The sequence below is a fragment of the Periophthalmus magnuspinnatus genome, chromosome 22 (assembly GCF_009829125.3).
Source record: "Periophthalmus magnuspinnatus isolate fPerMag1 chromosome 22, fPerMag1.2.pri, whole genome shotgun sequence".
In the NCBI taxonomy this organism is placed as follows: Eukaryota; Metazoa; Chordata; class Actinopteri; order Gobiiformes; family Gobiidae; genus Periophthalmus; species Periophthalmus magnuspinnatus.
The window spans coordinates 4,694,723-4,711,465 of NC_047147.1; the positions used below are offsets into that span (position 1 = coordinate 4,694,723).

General features: G+C 40.8%; 2 protein-coding genes across 2 annotated transcripts; one reads left to right on the forward strand and one right to left on the reverse strand.

Moving 5' to 3' along the window:
• The first annotated feature begins 3,599 nt into the window (after window positions 1–3,599).
• On the forward strand, window positions 3,600–11,035 carry LOC117390428 (tumor necrosis factor ligand superfamily member 10-like). Its single transcript, XM_033988171.2, has 6 exons — window positions 3,600–3,912; window positions 4,261–4,404; window positions 4,896–4,941; window positions 5,007–5,123; window positions 7,444–7,685; window positions 9,977–11,035. Exons 1-6 carry the CDS (start codon window positions 3,799–3,801, stop codon window positions 10,184–10,186), a joined length of 873 nt encoding a protein of 290 aa, XP_033844062.1. The 5' UTR covers window positions 3,600–3,798; the 3' UTR covers window positions 10,187–11,035.
• A 372-nt stretch (window positions 11,036–11,407) lies between these two features.
• LOC117390411 (E3 ubiquitin-protein ligase MSL2-like) lies at window positions 11,408–16,233 on the reverse strand. Its single transcript, XM_033988149.2, has 3 exons — window positions 15,205–16,233; window positions 13,191–14,539; window positions 11,408–13,080 (listed from the first exon to the last, which is right to left on the reverse strand). The coding sequence occupies exons 1-3, from the start codon at window positions 15,344–15,346 to the stop codon at window positions 12,778–12,780; spliced, it is 1,794 nt and encodes a 597-aa protein (XP_033844040.1). The 5' UTR covers window positions 15,347–16,233; the 3' UTR covers window positions 11,408–12,777.
• Between the last annotated feature and the right edge of the window lie 510 nt (window positions 16,234–16,743).

Here is a 16,743-nt window from a genome sequence, read left to right on the forward strand (position 1 = left end):
AAAGCGGTGCCTTTAAACAGGAAGCTGAAACCCATTTATAAAAGTAAATTGAGGAACAGCCTTGTGGTTGCATTTAAATGAAACATACTGTTCTAATGATCTCTACACGTTTCATGTTTTATTGGCGGGGCTGATGTAACCTGCCTAATCACAGTCTGCCTTCAGCTTGGATCCATAAAGGGAGCCCTGGTGCATCAAAGAGCTTTTCTGTCTGGAAATAATAAACAATGCTCCTTATAATTGTACATAATACAAAAACAGACCTCTCTTTATTTTGTGTGAACAAACAAAATTATTAAAACCAACATCTGGGACACATTTCAAGGCTATTAAAACTTTAAACCAACCTGCCATGGGAATTTAAGTATTAATGTCTACATAAAGTTATTACTAAGTACATCAGTTATTTTATGATTACTACTCGACTCAAATCGGTGGGAAAGTCACGTTTCTCGTGGAGGGTCCATCACCTGCCTGTCTTTAAGGAGATGTTAATCCTTTGGCTGGAATGTTCCACAGTATGGTATTAAACATCTATTTAATAATGCACTTTTAAGTGATTTGGACAATAAAACCGACATTTATAAATCAGATGGTGCAGTGTAAGAGGAGCATGAACTGCTTCAGGTGGTGCTTAGAGAACTCTTCAGTAAAACTATGTGTGTTTGCCTCATTTAAAGTTCATTTTATCCACTGTTTGTCCTCCAGATTAGACCTGGAATAGTCCTGTCATAGACCTGGTTTAGATCTAGATTAGACCTGGAATAGTCCTGTCATAGACCTGGTTTAGATCTAGATTAGACCTGGAATAGTCCTGTTATAGACCTAGTTTAGTCCTAGATTAGACCTGGAATAGTCCCGTTATAGACCTGGTTTAGTTCTAGATTAGACCTGGAATAGTCCCATTATAGACCTGGTTTAGTCCTGGATTAGACCTGGAATAGTCCTGTTATAGACCTGGTTTAGATCTAGATTAGACCTGGAATAGTCCTGTTATAGACCTGGTTTAGTCCTAGAAGAGACCTGGAATAGTCCTGTTATAGACCTGGTTTAGTCCTAAATGAGACCTGGAATAGTCCTGTTATAGACCTGGTTTAGTCCTGAGTTAGACCTGGAATAGTCCTGTTATAGACCTGGTTTAGTCCTGAGTTAAACCTGAAATAGTCCTGTTATAAACCTGGTTTAGCTCTAGATTAGACCTGGAATAGCTCTGTTATAGACCTGGTTTAGTCCTGGATTAGACCTGGAATAGTCCTGTTATAGACCCGGTTTAGTCCTGAGTTAGACCTGGAATAGTACTGTTATAAACCTGGTTTAGTCCTAAATTAGACCTGGAATAGTCCTGTTATAGACCTGGTTTAGCCCCAGATTAAACCTGGAATAGTCCTGTTATAGACCTGGTTTAGTCCTAAATTAGACCTGGAATAGTCCTGTTATAGACCTGGTTTAGTCCTAAATTAGACCTGGAATAGTCCTGTTATAGACCTGGTTTAGTCCTGTGTTAGACCTGGAATAGTCCTGTTATAGACCTGGTTTAGTCCTGTGTTAGACCTGGAATAGTCCTGTTATAGACCTGGTTTAGTCCTGTGTTAGACCTGGAATAGTCCTGTTATAGACCTGGTTTAGTCCTAAATTAGACCTGGAATAGTCCTGTTATAGGCCTGGTTTAGCCCCAGATTAAACCTGGAATAGTCCTGTTATAGACCTGGTTTAGTCCTGGATTAGACCTGGAATAGTCCTGTTATAGACCTGGTTTAGTCCTGAGTTAGACCTGGAATAGTCCTGTTATAAACCTGGTTTAGCTCTAGATTAGACCTGGAATAATCCTGTTATAGACCTGGTTTAGTCCTGAGTTAGACCTGGAATAGTCCTGTTATAGACCTGGTTTAGTCCTAAATTAAACCTGGAATAGTCCTGTTATAGACCTGGTTTAGTCCTGGATTAGACCTGGAATAGTCCTGTTATAGACCTGGTTTAGTCCTTAGACCTGGAATAGTCCTGTTATAGACCTGGTTTAGCCTCAGATTAAACCTGAAATAGTCCTGTTATAGACCTGGTTTAGTCTCAAATTAGACCTGGAATAGTCCTGTTATAGACCTGGTTTAGTCCTAAATTAGACCTGGAATAGTCCTGTTATAGACCTGGTTTAGTCCTAAATTAGACCTGGAATAGTCCTGTTATAGACCTGGTTTAGCCCCAGATTAAACCTGGAATAGTCCTGTTATAGACCTGGTTTAGTCTCAAATTAGACCTAGAATAGTCCTGTTATAGACCTGGTTTAGTCCTAAATTAGACCTGGAATAGTCCTGTTATAGACCTGGTTTAGTCCTAAATTAGACCTGGAATAGTCCTGTTATAGACCTGGTTTAGCCCCAGATTAAACCTGGAATAGTCCTGTTATAGACCTGGTTTAGTCTCAAATTAGACCTAGAATAGTCCTGTTATAGACCTGGTTTAGTCCTAAATTAGACCTGGAATAGTCCTGTTATAGACCTGGTTTAGTCCTAAATTAGACCTGGAATAGTCCTGTTATAGACCTGGTTTAGTCCTAAATTAGACCTGGAATAGTCCTGTTATAGACTTTATAGTCCTGTTATAGACTGGAATAGTCCTGTTATAGACTTTGTTTAGACCTGGTTTATCCCTGGTTTAGATCTGGTTTAGACCTGGTTTAGCTCTAGATTAGACCTGGAATAGACTTGGTTTAAATCTGATTTAGACCTGTTTTAGTCCTAAAATAGACCTGGAATAGTCCTGTTATAGACTTTGTTTAGACCTGGTTTAGTCCTGGTTTAGTCCTGGTTTAGTCCTGGTTTAGATCCGTTTTAGACCTGGTTTAGTCCTGGATTAGACCTGGAATAGTCCTGTTATAGACCTGGTTTAGTCCTGAGTTAGACCTAGAATAGTCCTGTTAATAGACCTGGTTTAGCTCTAGATTAGATCTGGAATAGTCCTGTTATAGACCTGGTTTAGACCTGGTTTAGTCCTGGATAAATCCTGGTTTAGATCTGCTTTAGACCTGGTTTAGTCCTAGATTAAACCTGAAATAGTCCTTTTATAGACCTGGTTTGGATCTGGTGGAACTAAGAAACTGCTAGTCAATTGATTTTAAAATGTCAAAACAGAAAATATTAGTTTGTGGAAAACATGACAGTATTTAATTATGATTTAGTTTTATGTCAGATGCCCTTCCAGACACAGTTAACCATCTTTATTTGCTAGTGATTCCCTAAATAGCAGAACTGCCTCTTTTTATTGCCATTTAAGTAGAGTTAGTCAAAAATAACTGCTATGAAAGTTGAATTCCAAGTAAATGACACCAGGAGAAGGACGAACACAGGAAGAAACAAAGAGCAAAGAAACATGGACTACACCAGGTCCATTCAAGAACACATGTGCCAAAACCTAAAACATATCTGAATGTTGTGTATTGCCCTGATAATAAATGAATTCAAATCAGGACATTGACCCATTGTCTCACAAAGTAGTGCAAACCATAATGGACCACCTTAGTAGCTTATTTAAAACCTCCCTCCCTGCCCAGCGCCCCTTCAGCCCCCCTCTGTCCCATCTCTCTAATAACAGTCCGTATCCACTATCACTTTTGTAGCTCCATAGCTCCTCTGCGCTCCACCTCCAAACTCTTTCTCTCTCTGTGCCACTGCTCCCTACAGAAATGCAGCCAAGCTTGATCTGACTTGTCCTGCCTACAGCTCACAACTTACTCAACCCAACCAACTCATTTTGCGCCGTTTTCTGGGTTTACTCCGGTACTTTCTGTTCTGCAAACGCGTTGACATGGCCATTTTTGTATCGCCACAGTGTCTGGGAATGATCATACTCGGGGCCGTGCTGATTCAAACCATCGCTGTTTCTGTCAGTTTCATGTACTTCAACCAAGTCCTTAGCACGGTAAGATACGCACTCAAATCACGTGCTTGACCGATGTTACTGGGTTAAAGTTTCATGGGAATTGCACCAACAGCTATGGCACCATGTCCTTTCCTGTTATTACTTCTCTACAGTGACATAAAGTGGCAAAGAAATGCTCTGCGATTTACACTGCACGCCTGTACCAAATTTACGGTCAAATTTCTAGCATAAAACTATTTCTTAGGTATTATAACAAAAAAAAAAGTTTGGGTAAGAATATCTTGATTGGATGTGCGTAAAAGCGCTGCGTAAAGTTGTGCGTAAATGGCACGTGCCTGTATTTTACGCGCGCGTTATATGTTTTGTTTGCACTTTTGTTGTTGACAGATGAAGGAAAGTTTTTCCAGGAGCAGCGTGTCTTGTTTGATGAACTCAAATCCACCCTCTGGGCTTCAGGACAGCGCCGCCGAGGGGAAGAAGAGCGACCCCTGCTGGCAAGTCACACAACAGCTCCAATCCCACATAGAGAAGGTCCATCTTCTATTGCCTTGTGTTTGTAAAGAACTGTAGTTTTTCTGGTTATAATTTAATGTGAGGCAATTTAAAGGTGCACTGCATAACTTTTTCTGATGGAAGTCCCAGCCTTTGCCTATCTCCATGTTTCACAGTATGGTATTAAACATAAATATCTCCATGGAGACAAGTTACAGGTCAGATCTGTGGAGAGGTGATCAAACTCACAGTAAGAATGCACATTTAGGTGTTTTTGAATACTAGATACATCTCTTTTTGAATAAGTGCAAAATAGATATGTTTAAAGTCATACTGTGGAATATTCTAGGCAGAGCACCAATTTCTCCATGGAGACAAGGTGGTGGCAGACCCCTCACCAGAAATGTTACATAGTGCAATTTTAATGCAAGTACCATATTATATACAAATGTTTATATTTTTTAACTTAGCCTCAGTAACTGTGGAAAGTTATAATGCCCAAGAAAGTACAGTATATACTTTTTCTTCAGGCGATGGAAGACAAATTTCAAAACGAGATCTCCAAAACTATGAAAAGTAAGTCCAATGGTTCATCTACTTATATTAGATCATTTCCCTGTTAAATATTGAAATATCTCCAGGCGAGCTGACGGCTGTGTTGCCATTGTGGGGTCCTGCGATTCGAGGCGTCCCTCTCCCTAAAGTAGCAGCCCATGTGACCGGAGTCGCATCGTCCAATGAGAACTCTGCAACAGAAGGTAAGGCCCATGGGCTAGACAATATTTTACAAAAACGACCATAATCACAAAACAATGATATAAGCAAAGATTTATCTAATTATACTGGAAATTTAGTCTGTGTAATCCCTCAGTCGTCCAGGTCTGATCCAAACCTCAATTTAGGTTTAAAACTCGACTTAGAAGTTTTATTGTTTTTATTCTTCCCGGGTTTCAAACAGGAGTATGACACATCTACATCAATATACACGTTTGTATCCTTTGTTGAAAATTACCACTCGTTTTTGTATTTTTTATATGAGCATTTTTATATAACATTTCTTGTGGGGTTGTCACATGATAGTCTCCAAGGAAATGTTGTTGCATTGCCTGAAATGTTCCATAGTATGATATTAAACTAAAAAATATCTTGAAAAACATGCATTCTTACCATGAGCGGGATCACCTCTCCACAGATCTGACCTGTAACACGGCCTGGTGTCATCAGCTACTTAAATCCATGCAGGCAGATAAGTTTACTGCAATACTGTGAAACATTCATTCAGAACTTACATAATGCGTCTTTTGAATAGTTCCATAATCATGAACTGGACGCAGAGCTGAGAGATGGAAAACTGCCAAAAGGTGAGATGTGATGTGAGGTGTGATCGCTGACTTCCGAACTCTCACAAAGCGATCTTTACGTTTGAGCATTTCTCGTCCGGGCCCTGAGGACTTCTGAGGGCAGAGAGGAAGGAATGTGCTCCAGGCAGCTCCCTGTTTAATCCTCATACCTGCGTCCATCAAACCGCAGCTGTGTGTCCTTTTGTGAGCCTGACACAAGCTCGTTTCCTGAAGACATTGTTTACCAGATTACTCATTACGGGCTCGACTGAAAGACTGAATTCAACGTGTTTGTTTTGGCAGTGGTTTGTTTTGTAGTAACACGAAAACCAAAGTCCTCAATATGATCTTCTGTCGGGATACTCGTTTACAGAGAGATAAATATTCAAATATTAATAGAAATGTTTCAAAATAAGAAAAATAGACCTTGATATACATTTACAAAATATACAGTATGCTTAAATCTATAGTATTTTTACATTTATTTAAGAGAATAAACCCCTTTAGATGGAGCGTCTTGTCACTGACACTTTTAAATCTTCAGTAGCTCCTATAATTCTTAAGTTATACTCACCATATTTTAGCAGTAGATAAACTGAACCTTCTGAGATTTTTGGTAATATATACAGTTATAACTGTTCACTTACACTTGAACTTATCACTACTTAAACTAGGGGAAGTAAAAATGACCTACTTTTTAAAAATAATGTTTTTTAAGTGTTGACCATTTTGGGTTTGTCCCCGAATAGCCCGATCCAACACACTTTGCAGAACATTTGAAAGCATTTCCGGGCTTATGGCTCTTATTTGATCCTCAATATTACGTTTTAAATGCTCTGAAAAAAATAAAAGAAAAATATTTAGAAACAAAGGAGTTAAGATTTTTTTTCAACTGTCAGTGACTTTTAATAACATTATGTGGCATATACAATACACAAAGACAAAACAAGAGACAGGCACACACACACTCACACACTCACACACAGGGCTCTCACACTTAAGCAACCCTCCCTAAACAGTCGAACAGTTTATGACTATTAAATACATGAATCAGCGTGACACAGCAAATATAAATAGATATAAAAAGAATTGGGATTTCAAGCAATTACAAACAAACTTAAAATGTCATAAAACAACATTCCTGAACCATGGGAGAGAAGTTACAGAGGGATGGAAACTGGGAGAAGGTTTCAGTCTTCTTTTTTAATTCTGGGAGTATAAAAAGAGGTGGTCTGTTTGGTGAAGATTGTATGAGGAGCTAAACGGGATTAAATATTGTTTTAAATGTAAATCGTAGTTGAAGTAGAAGCGTTTAAAAATAAATTCTAATCAGTGACAGTGTGTTTTTGCACAGTGTGTCCTATAGGGGCAGTAAAGAGTGAATCTGCACAGGATTTTGTTTGATATTGCACATTATGGCATTAAACTCCATGGAGACAAGCAGGAGATCCACCAAGCCAAGTTCCAGATCAGATCTGTAGGGAGGCAAGCCATTTCAAAGTAATATATGTATGTTTTTTTAAGGTATTTTGAGCAATAAAAACAAGTGTAATTGAAGATAGACAAGTTTAATGCCATACTGTGAAACATTCTGGCAGAAATAACATATCTGTGTAGCAAAGAATGGCAGATCCATTGCCAGAGAGGTTGTATAGTGCGCCTCTAATAATGTAAACAATTAGATTTGTAAATAAAGAGGTTTTAACAAGCGGTTTTAACCTGCTGTATGTGTTCACAGGCCCACGGGGCAGTAGGGGTTACCTGGGGGAGCGTATCCAGGCGTGGGATGGGCAGCGTGGCTTGTCTTTTCTGTTGAACATGGAGCTAAAGGGCGGAGAGCTGCTGGTGCCCAAAGCTGGACTCTACTACGTCTACGCCCAGACGTACTTCAGACTGCCCTCTACTGGAGAGACAGAGGAACACAACGGGGAGGCCAGGATGGAGGACGGAGCAGAGTTGGTCCAGTACATCTACAAAAAGGTGAGATGTGACTGTTTTGTTTACTTTTATAATGGGAGTTTGAGGGTTTTGCGCTGTATCTTTGCTGTTCCTAGTACTGCATGTTTTTCCAGGAAGAGCCACGTAATATTTATATACCATCAAATCTTCAAAAGAGGATTCTGCAGTAAGTCTTGGGACAAGATAAACTTAGTCAAAATGCCTTATTCTGTATCACGCTGGAATTCCATGCGGCCTGTAAGTGGAATTATTGCTTTAAAACTCCATCTTGGCTCCAGTCCATATCACATTGTACAAGCTGCAGCATTGGGAAGAAGACTTTGAAAATGTATTTATTTCAGAATACTGTTAAGAATACCTGTCTTAAAATGTACTTTGCTATGTATTCTGACTTGGGCCAATCAGAGTACAGTATTTTGAAGAATACTTTCTCTTTGAGTTGCATTATTTTATACTAATAATGCAGAAAACAGCGTTAGTACTTTCCCACTTTGTTATGCATTTATTCATTACTAATACTCATATTACACTGTTTTCTGATCTACTTAATAATGTTTTTTCCTCATCAAGAACATAGCTGGAATTGTGTTTGGTTTCATTCACACGTTTAACAAGTTAAACACACCAAATCGGCATATTTCCACCTTGTGATGTCATCATGTGGTAATACAGGAAGTGTTGTGTTTTTAAACTCCATACAACTTCATTTCTAGAATCATTTGGATAATTTCAGCTATGGAACTGCTAAACTCCCCTGAACTAAAGTTATAAGTTAGCTGTTAACTTGAAAACTACCACTACGTGACATCACAAGGTGGAACAGAGCATTTTGAGCTTTGGAGATGTTACAGACTAATAATAAAGTGTTACTCAAACATGTGTGAATGAAACAAAATAAAACTCCAGGTCTGTTTTTGTTGAGATAACAACATTCTAACATGGCCTAAAGCTCACAAGAGTATTTTGCGTAATGTAGGATCTTTAAGGAAAGAAAAAATTGCACATACAGTAACAGGAGCTGTGTTGTTACTCTGCACTTTAAAGTCTTAATTCCATGATCAGGTACTGCAATGTATTCCTTTGATTTATTGGAAACTATATTCTGAATACCACCATTGTTACATTAGAGTCGATTTTTAGTCTATTTTTTAAATTATTTTAAGCTATTTATCTATTATCTTGTTTTATTGCATGTACCATTTTCCTTCTGTTCTTAACTGTGCGGTGCAATACTGGAATTTCCCCACTGTGGGACTGATAAAGGCATACCCTATCTTATCTTATCTTATTTGAAAGATGTCTGTGTAAACCCTCAGTCGTCCAGGTCTGATCCACAGCAAAACCCGAAGTTTAAATCTGTCAACTGGACAAATCGTTGTAGGAGTGAAGACGTTTCGCTGCTCATCCAAGCCGCTTCTTCAGTTCAGTTTGTCCAGTTGACAGATTTAACTTCGGCTTTTGCTTCTAATTGAAAGAGTAACTGCACCAGAATTCAGTTACTGAAGTAGTATTTTGAAAACTTTTCAATACAGACTGAGATTCTTATTGTCAATAAACAGCGTGCATGTGGTCTGAGTTAAGACTCTGGAGGACAAAATTTACATATTCTTGTATACAGTGGTCCCTGGTTTATGGGTTATGTTCTAAAAATATCCCCCAATAGTTGAAATCCGCGAAGTATCAGCTTTATTTTTTACAATTATTCTATAGGTTTTTTGCTGTAAAACCCCTCACCACACACTTTATACACTTTTCTCACACAGGCATTAACATTTTCTCACATTTCTCTCTTGTTTAAACACTCTCAAAGTTCAAACCTTCGTAGGCGCCTTTGTCGGTGCAGAACGTTTCATCGACATTGTGGGTTTTGTCAGGGAGAAAACAAATTGCAAACATACAGCACTTTAGAGACACAATGCGATCCAACATTTATGTAAATTTGTCTGAACACATTCTGTACTGTACAGGAGACACGGCACGGAGGAGACTGATGGACAATGGTCTACAGTCCAGCAGCCAGTCAGGACGCAGAACACAATGCACGCTCAGACGATGTAAAAAAAGCATGTGAAATGGAATTTTAAAAATCGGCGAGACTGCGAAATGTGAACCGCGATATAGCAAGGGACAACTGTATGTTCAGGAAATTTATAAAGCCATTTTAATTTTGTTTTTTGAAGAGAAGAATTTAAATAATTTCTTTTCCTTATTGCCCAGCCATATAAAAAAAGTTCAGCAATGTTTCCCAACCCAACTTTCCACCAGCTGACACATCTATACGACTTTAATATAGTTTGTTCTGTGGTCCCCAGATGAGCTCCTACACAGTACCTATTCTCCTGATGAAGTCCTCCAGGAGCGTGTGCTGGCCCAGGGGTCAAGAGCCCGGACTGTTCTCCCTCCACCAAGCCGGGACCGCCTTCCTCCAACCAGCGGACCGCCTCTTCATCACCGTTAGCAACGCCAGCACGATGGAGATGGATGGAAGGGCGAGCTATTTCGGGGCATTTCTTGTGGGATAGAATCAAAGAAAAACATTTCAACTACAAATATGAAAGAGCTAGCTGGACCGAGAAGCCAGGAGTTTGCTGAGCTGAGAGTGGTAATGCCCAAAGGAAAGACATTTCGAAACTATGCCAAAGGGGAAATACTCAACCAGGGTTCAAGTACCGATAACAAGATACAGAAGAGAGAAACTTCAAATATGGCAGAGCTGTTCCAACGGGAATTTTAAGATCCAGGATTGGAAAAAAAGGGAGAGGGGATGGTGACTGGTTAGCGTGGACATTTTAACCAGGCAGCAGTAGAAAAGTTTTGAATATATGAACAGAAGTGAAAAAAGAAAGACTTGTGGGTGTGTTTTCAAGTGCGAAGGAAACATCACATAACTATACATTATGTGGGAGATTTAAATATTGACATTTTTTGCAGGTTGATAGATATTTATTGAATGTTCGCTGCCATGTCAGTATTGAGTTGGTTTATGCACAACAACTTTAAGAAGCACTGCGTAACTTTGATTGTGGAAAGTCTGCTCGTCGCCACAGGGATGGTATTACAGTAAAAAGCTTGTTTTTCCAAGGCAATAAAAACACATGAAATTGATTGAAATGCAAGATCGATAGGAAACTGTGAAACATTACATGAAAAGCATCTTCATGAAAACAAGCAGGTGGCAGACTCCACCAGAAATGTTACATAGTGCCACTTTAAAAGACATTTTTCCTAAGTATGTAAGTTAAATTTGTATGCATGTACCTTATGTTGGGGAAAATTCGGTTAGTTTTTATGCAAAAGTATGTGATTTTGTAAATATGTTGTACAGTGTTAAATATAATATATAGTGATTTGGATAAATAAATTTTTTTCTAATAACAATGATATTAGTCTTTCATTGCACTGAGAAAAACACAAATCATATTCTTGCATTTGCATCCAAATATTGTATTTTAAATTCATTGGAAATAGTACATTATAAATATCCAGTGTTGTGTATTGCTGTAATTCCAAATATTGCTCAAACATCCCTGAAAGTTAAGACACAACATCTCTCACTACAAAATTACCTGCACTTGATTTGGCCCATGCTTCAGTCAAGAACTGTAGCCTCTTCTTCAAATCTTGAACCCGCTCTGAAATACAAAGATGCTGAATTCCCTGTTGATATTTTGAGTTAACACAGAGAACATAAAACACCCCAATAAACCAAATTAACAGCTGCGTGTAGACAAAAAGACAACAAACTGAAAAAGTAAAAAACTATCTTTTAATTCATGACGTAATACACATTTCCATATTATGGCAGTGAATGTTTCAGCAATAATAAACGTCACTCCTTATGCAAGAGCTTTACATAAAAAAACAATACCAAAACTCAACCAGGGTTCAAGTAATGCCCAAAAGAAAGACATTTTGAAACATAGACAACGCAGACTAGGGTTTGCTTTCTGATCAGACGGCTGTGTTACCCGCCCACTACTTCCTTACTGGTCAAAGATCTGTCAGTCATAGTTTTGGTCGATTTGACTGGAACTAAATGAATAAAAGGTTGTAGTTTTAGCTGAGACAGTAAACAATAACATGGACAGCAAACAGCCTCATGTAGTTACAAGTGGGCATGAAGGTGCTGTGAACAAAAACAAGTTAAAAGAAATACAGTGAACCAGTTATTGAACATTTGGTATCAAAAATAGTTTGAGTTGGTCTCATATCATCAGTTGGGACTCTACAGGTGATGGGTAAATGCACGCACAAAGAGGGTATATTATATTTTGTCAATAACAACCTATGGCTTTAGTTTATCTAAACACACAATCATGTACAATCCTCGTTATAATATAGAAGACAATACTGTAAACAACGTGTGTGTGCACAAGGGCTGGGAGGCTCCTTGTTTGGTGCTCCTATTGCTATGGTAACCGATAGTGGTTTTTAGCTTGTAATTTGGCCAATCAATGAAACTAAGTGCTTACAGTCCACAATGTACCTCGCGCATTGACGATACAGTAAGTGTTGTGTACAGTCGTTAAGACAAGTTCACCATTCGACAGTACTTGGATCGAGTGAAGTCAATGATATAAAAAGGCATACAGTCTTGTGTGTGGAAAAACATACAGTCCATAGATTAATCACAAGATTCGTTCACAATTAACATACACGGGTTAATAGTACTGGTTGTCCTGATATAGCTGGAGACACATACAGGAATACTTGGAACATGTAAAATGCTGTTGTGACATTTGATGGTTGATACTTTGTTAGGCTTGTGTACACATGTGGAAAATCTAATACGGTTTCCTAATATTGCTGTGTACAGTATGGATGTCATCTATTTGAGGAAAATAAGCACCCCTAGCGGTCAAAACATGGAAACCAAAGAGAAATGTTGAACTAGGGACAGGCAGTTACATACAGGGACACACAGGCACAAAACAGGAGGCTTTGGCACACCCATGCTAGTCTTACTACTCAGCATTTCCAACAGAAGAGCAGAGAACATACAGGACAGAACCATAGCTGCCTTAGACGCCCTCCACTGGTGTGAGGAGGGTGGTGCAGGTTGACAGAATAACCAGGTCTCACATTCATTTAACAAGCTCTCCATTTTTTTTTCTTATCCAATGAGCAGCTCCAGACTGTCCTCATAGCTGGGCTCCTCTGGCGAGCTGGGGGACAGGAAGGCCGTTGGTACTGGTGATCCTGTCGCCGTGGTGACGTTGAGGAGGGTGTTGCCGCGAATGCTGGTGGTTGCCGGGTTACGGAGTGCAGCCGCTGCAGTGATGCTCGTCAGGTTTATGCCCAGTGTGAGTCGCGTCTGCTCCAGCGCCTTCTCTGGCACTGCGAACGCCTCCAGCTTCTTCTCCCCGTTTGCCATGTAGGAGTTCTGGCAACCACGACATATACAGTCCAGACAGGCCTGTGGGAATATAAGCATTTGCAATGGTAGCTTTAAAATTAAACTAAAAAAAACACAATTATTTCCTAAATTTAATATTGCTGTACAAAATTCCATGTTTTCATTCTAACCTTGCGGTTTGAGTAACAAGGGCAACGCTGCCCCCTGCAGGTGAGCACTGAGGGATTCTGTGTGGCCCGGCCGCACTTACAGCCCTTCTTCTCCACTGGTTTCTTGTATGGAGGCCGGACCGGTGCTGCAGGGATGATGCAGCCCGGCAGGAGACGCTGCTCTTTGTTCCGGTCCTTGGATTTGGAGCCTCCACTGCTCCGAGGCTTGGCGTGGGGCTTTTTAGGGTTTGGGTCAACATGCTTCCTAGCTCCTTTACTGTGGTTCTGTACAGGTCGACTGGTTTTGGGAGGCGTCCCATTGGAGAAAGAAGAGTATGTGTGTGCGGGGACAGTTATAGAGGGCACAGAGGGCTGTGTGTGCAGCAGTGTGTGCGAAGGGTTAGTATGTACATGAGAAGTGGAGCCCTGAAGGATGGAGGAGATGGGCAGGGGTTTGACCTTCTCCCTGTCGCTCTCTGAACGTGAGCGTTTGCGGTTAAGGCGGATCGGTGGGGGGTCCAGGGCGGTTGTGTGTGTGTGATGAGCAGTCACTGTGTTAGTCCTGTCTGTTTGGATCTGTGTGTAGTTGTGGGCTGAGTCCAGCTGAATGTACATCTGTGTGTGTGCTCGCTCTGAGCCTAAGTGTGTTCTTTCTGAATGAGGAGAGTCTCTGCCAGGCTGCAGAGGGTCTAGAGTCTGTAGGACCTCCTCCACACTGAGCAGCAGCACCTCTCCTTCCTCCAGCTCCCTGCTGCTGGCATCCCCATCCCTGAGAGAGCACATGGTGCCTGTGCTTGTGGCCAGAGGAGCAGTGGTCAGACTCAGTTCCAGCCCCCCACAGCCTGCAGAGGAGACTGAGAGGGCAGTGGGGGGCTCCTCCACCAACTCACACACTTCCAGTTCTGGGGACGAGGGGTCCAAGTCCTCCAGCAGCTCCCCATTACACTCCTGTGGTCCATTAGAAGACGGAGGGTCTGAGGAGCTCTGAGCAGCAGCCACCTCTGTGGACAGAGCCGGTGCCTCGGTAGCTGTGAGGGACTCTGGAGCAGTAGAAGATGTCTCCTCCTGCACTATGTTTAGATCGTCTGTCTCCTCCTCCGACATCAACACCTCATCTAACAAGGCCACGACCTCTGGAGAGCCTCCCACACTGCTGATGGACTGCAGCAGCGGCGAGTGCAGCACATACACACAGAGCTTCCTATAACACTGCACGAGCAGAGACAGCTGCTTGTTCTCCTGGAACAAAGAGTAGTCCTTACATCGATTACATGACAGTCTGACCCGCATCTTCTGGCCTTTACAGCCCAAGCAGACACTGTGCCCACAGTCTGGATGTGCAGGAGAGATTGGGTCCTGGAGCAGTTTACCTGGGATAAGGACAGAAAATATAAAGTGTATATTATGACACTGTTAATGCATTTGACACAGACACATACCAATATAATATAATAAGTAATTGTTCGCTTGAATAATAAAACAAGGTGGATTCAGCTTTTTTTTAAATGACAAATGTGTGTGTGTGTGTGTGTATATATATATATATATATATATATATATATATATATATATATATATATATATATATATAAGCATATAAACTACTCCTCAAATCATAGCTTAAATTGCCCCCTAAGGGATAAATAAAGTTATATTGATTGATTGAGATTAATGTGTTTGAAGGAACTGTGTCTATTGGGAGCTTGAAAGCACAAGCTGACCCAGTGTTGATGTAGCACTCTCTCTCTGCAGAGTGAGTAAATAAAGCATGAATAGAAACACATGGCTCTGCAGCAGCACAACAACAGAGGAGTCATCTGTCCTGACACGAGCACAGATGACTGCGGTTACTATGGAAACCTGGGCGCAAGCACGATCAATCACACGCACGCCCACGGACAGTCCCGTCAATAACAGTTGAGTGCTACTGGTGTTATTAGACATTATTTACCGTGCGCTGGGATCACATTATAGTACGGACATTATAGTATGGACTCAGTAATAACATGCGGCACGTGCACAGTGCGCTACTCACCACAGACGAAGCAGGACAGGGACTGGCGGAAGAAGGGCAGGAGTGTGTACATGTCCGAGAAGGTGTGCGGCTGCCGCGGGTCACACTGCAGCACGGCCCGGCTGGCGGACACGTACAGACCGGTGGCATTCAGTCCGTTCATTGCTCTACTCCGCTGCTCCGGGGAAACACGGCCAGGGAAAAATCTACTGCTCAGACTGAGAAAGGCCAACACCGAACCCCGTAGAGGACAAGAAGCGGGAAACAACACCGAGTAGTGAAGCAGCAATCAGTCACCTGAGTGTCTCAATGCATCCATAGTATGAATAATTAATAAACACCACAACAGGCTGCGATCATAGTGAGGCGGCTTTACAGTGTACAAGCACGTTCACACGGCAGGTGGCTAGCTAATGTTAGCACCACCGGTTCAATGCATTGTATCTCAATAAAGCGCAGTTTTAAACGAACAATAGGGCTGGTAATGTGTCGGAAATGTGTGCAGCCTTGCTTTATCTACTCACATTGCGCCCGCTGACGCATAAGTCCCAACAAAGAATTACGTGATCAAAGGATTCATGATCAAAAGGTTAGCATCGCCGTGCTCTTATTAGCTTCCGACATCAGCCAAGCGTTTAAAACCAAAATTGACTTGTGGTAACATAGAATCCAAGCAGAAGTCAAAGGAGTTTCTTCTACGGTGCAGTAGTGGTCGATTTTCCACCATAAAAAGTCCAAATGGATTTACAGAAAAATAGCAGAGATCCAGGCGCGCACTTCATGTAAACAAAGCTAACCAGCTAGCGTTAGCACGGCTAACTAAATTAGCAAGCACAAATCTACGGTGAAGCCGAGCCCCTGCAGTTGCTCTTAGCCACAAATGTACAGGGGATTTTAAAGACTCCGTGTGAAACTCTGCAAATTATATTCGCGATAGGATACGATTTTGTGCTCGTCCTTTTAAACATAGCTAACGAGACGTTTTCCCAAGGCATCAATCATTTGCTATTCGACTTTTTCCTCACAGCGACAAGCATGGAGATCACGCGAGATTTCCCTATAATTGTTCATATATTGGTCGTCGATTATCACGCGATATTTCCTCTGTAACCCATGGTTACCAGTCCACGAAGGATGTACAAATTGATCAGTAGATGCAAAGATAAACTGCTGTTGTTGCTAATATTTGACACACTTTAACGTGTTATCGTGATAGTGTAATTGAGTAGTGATGTTACTGGAAGGGCTATCATGAGATTTGCTGGGAAATATTTATTATTACATTATTATTCTCTGTTATTACAATATAACAATTTCCCATTTGCTGGGCTTGCTATGTATTATTTTTACCATTGTACTATTAACATGTCATTAGTGACCTGCAGGAATGGGATATTCTGGTTCAAAAGTCAGACTTTTGATCAGATCTGTTATGATTATTAATATATATGCATTTATCATAGTATAGTATTAGCCTCTTCTTCAGTTGTGGTCAGATTGCTGGTGGACACTGCGTAATATCTGTCTGAAGGGAGGAGCTGAAACTAACACACCTATTTA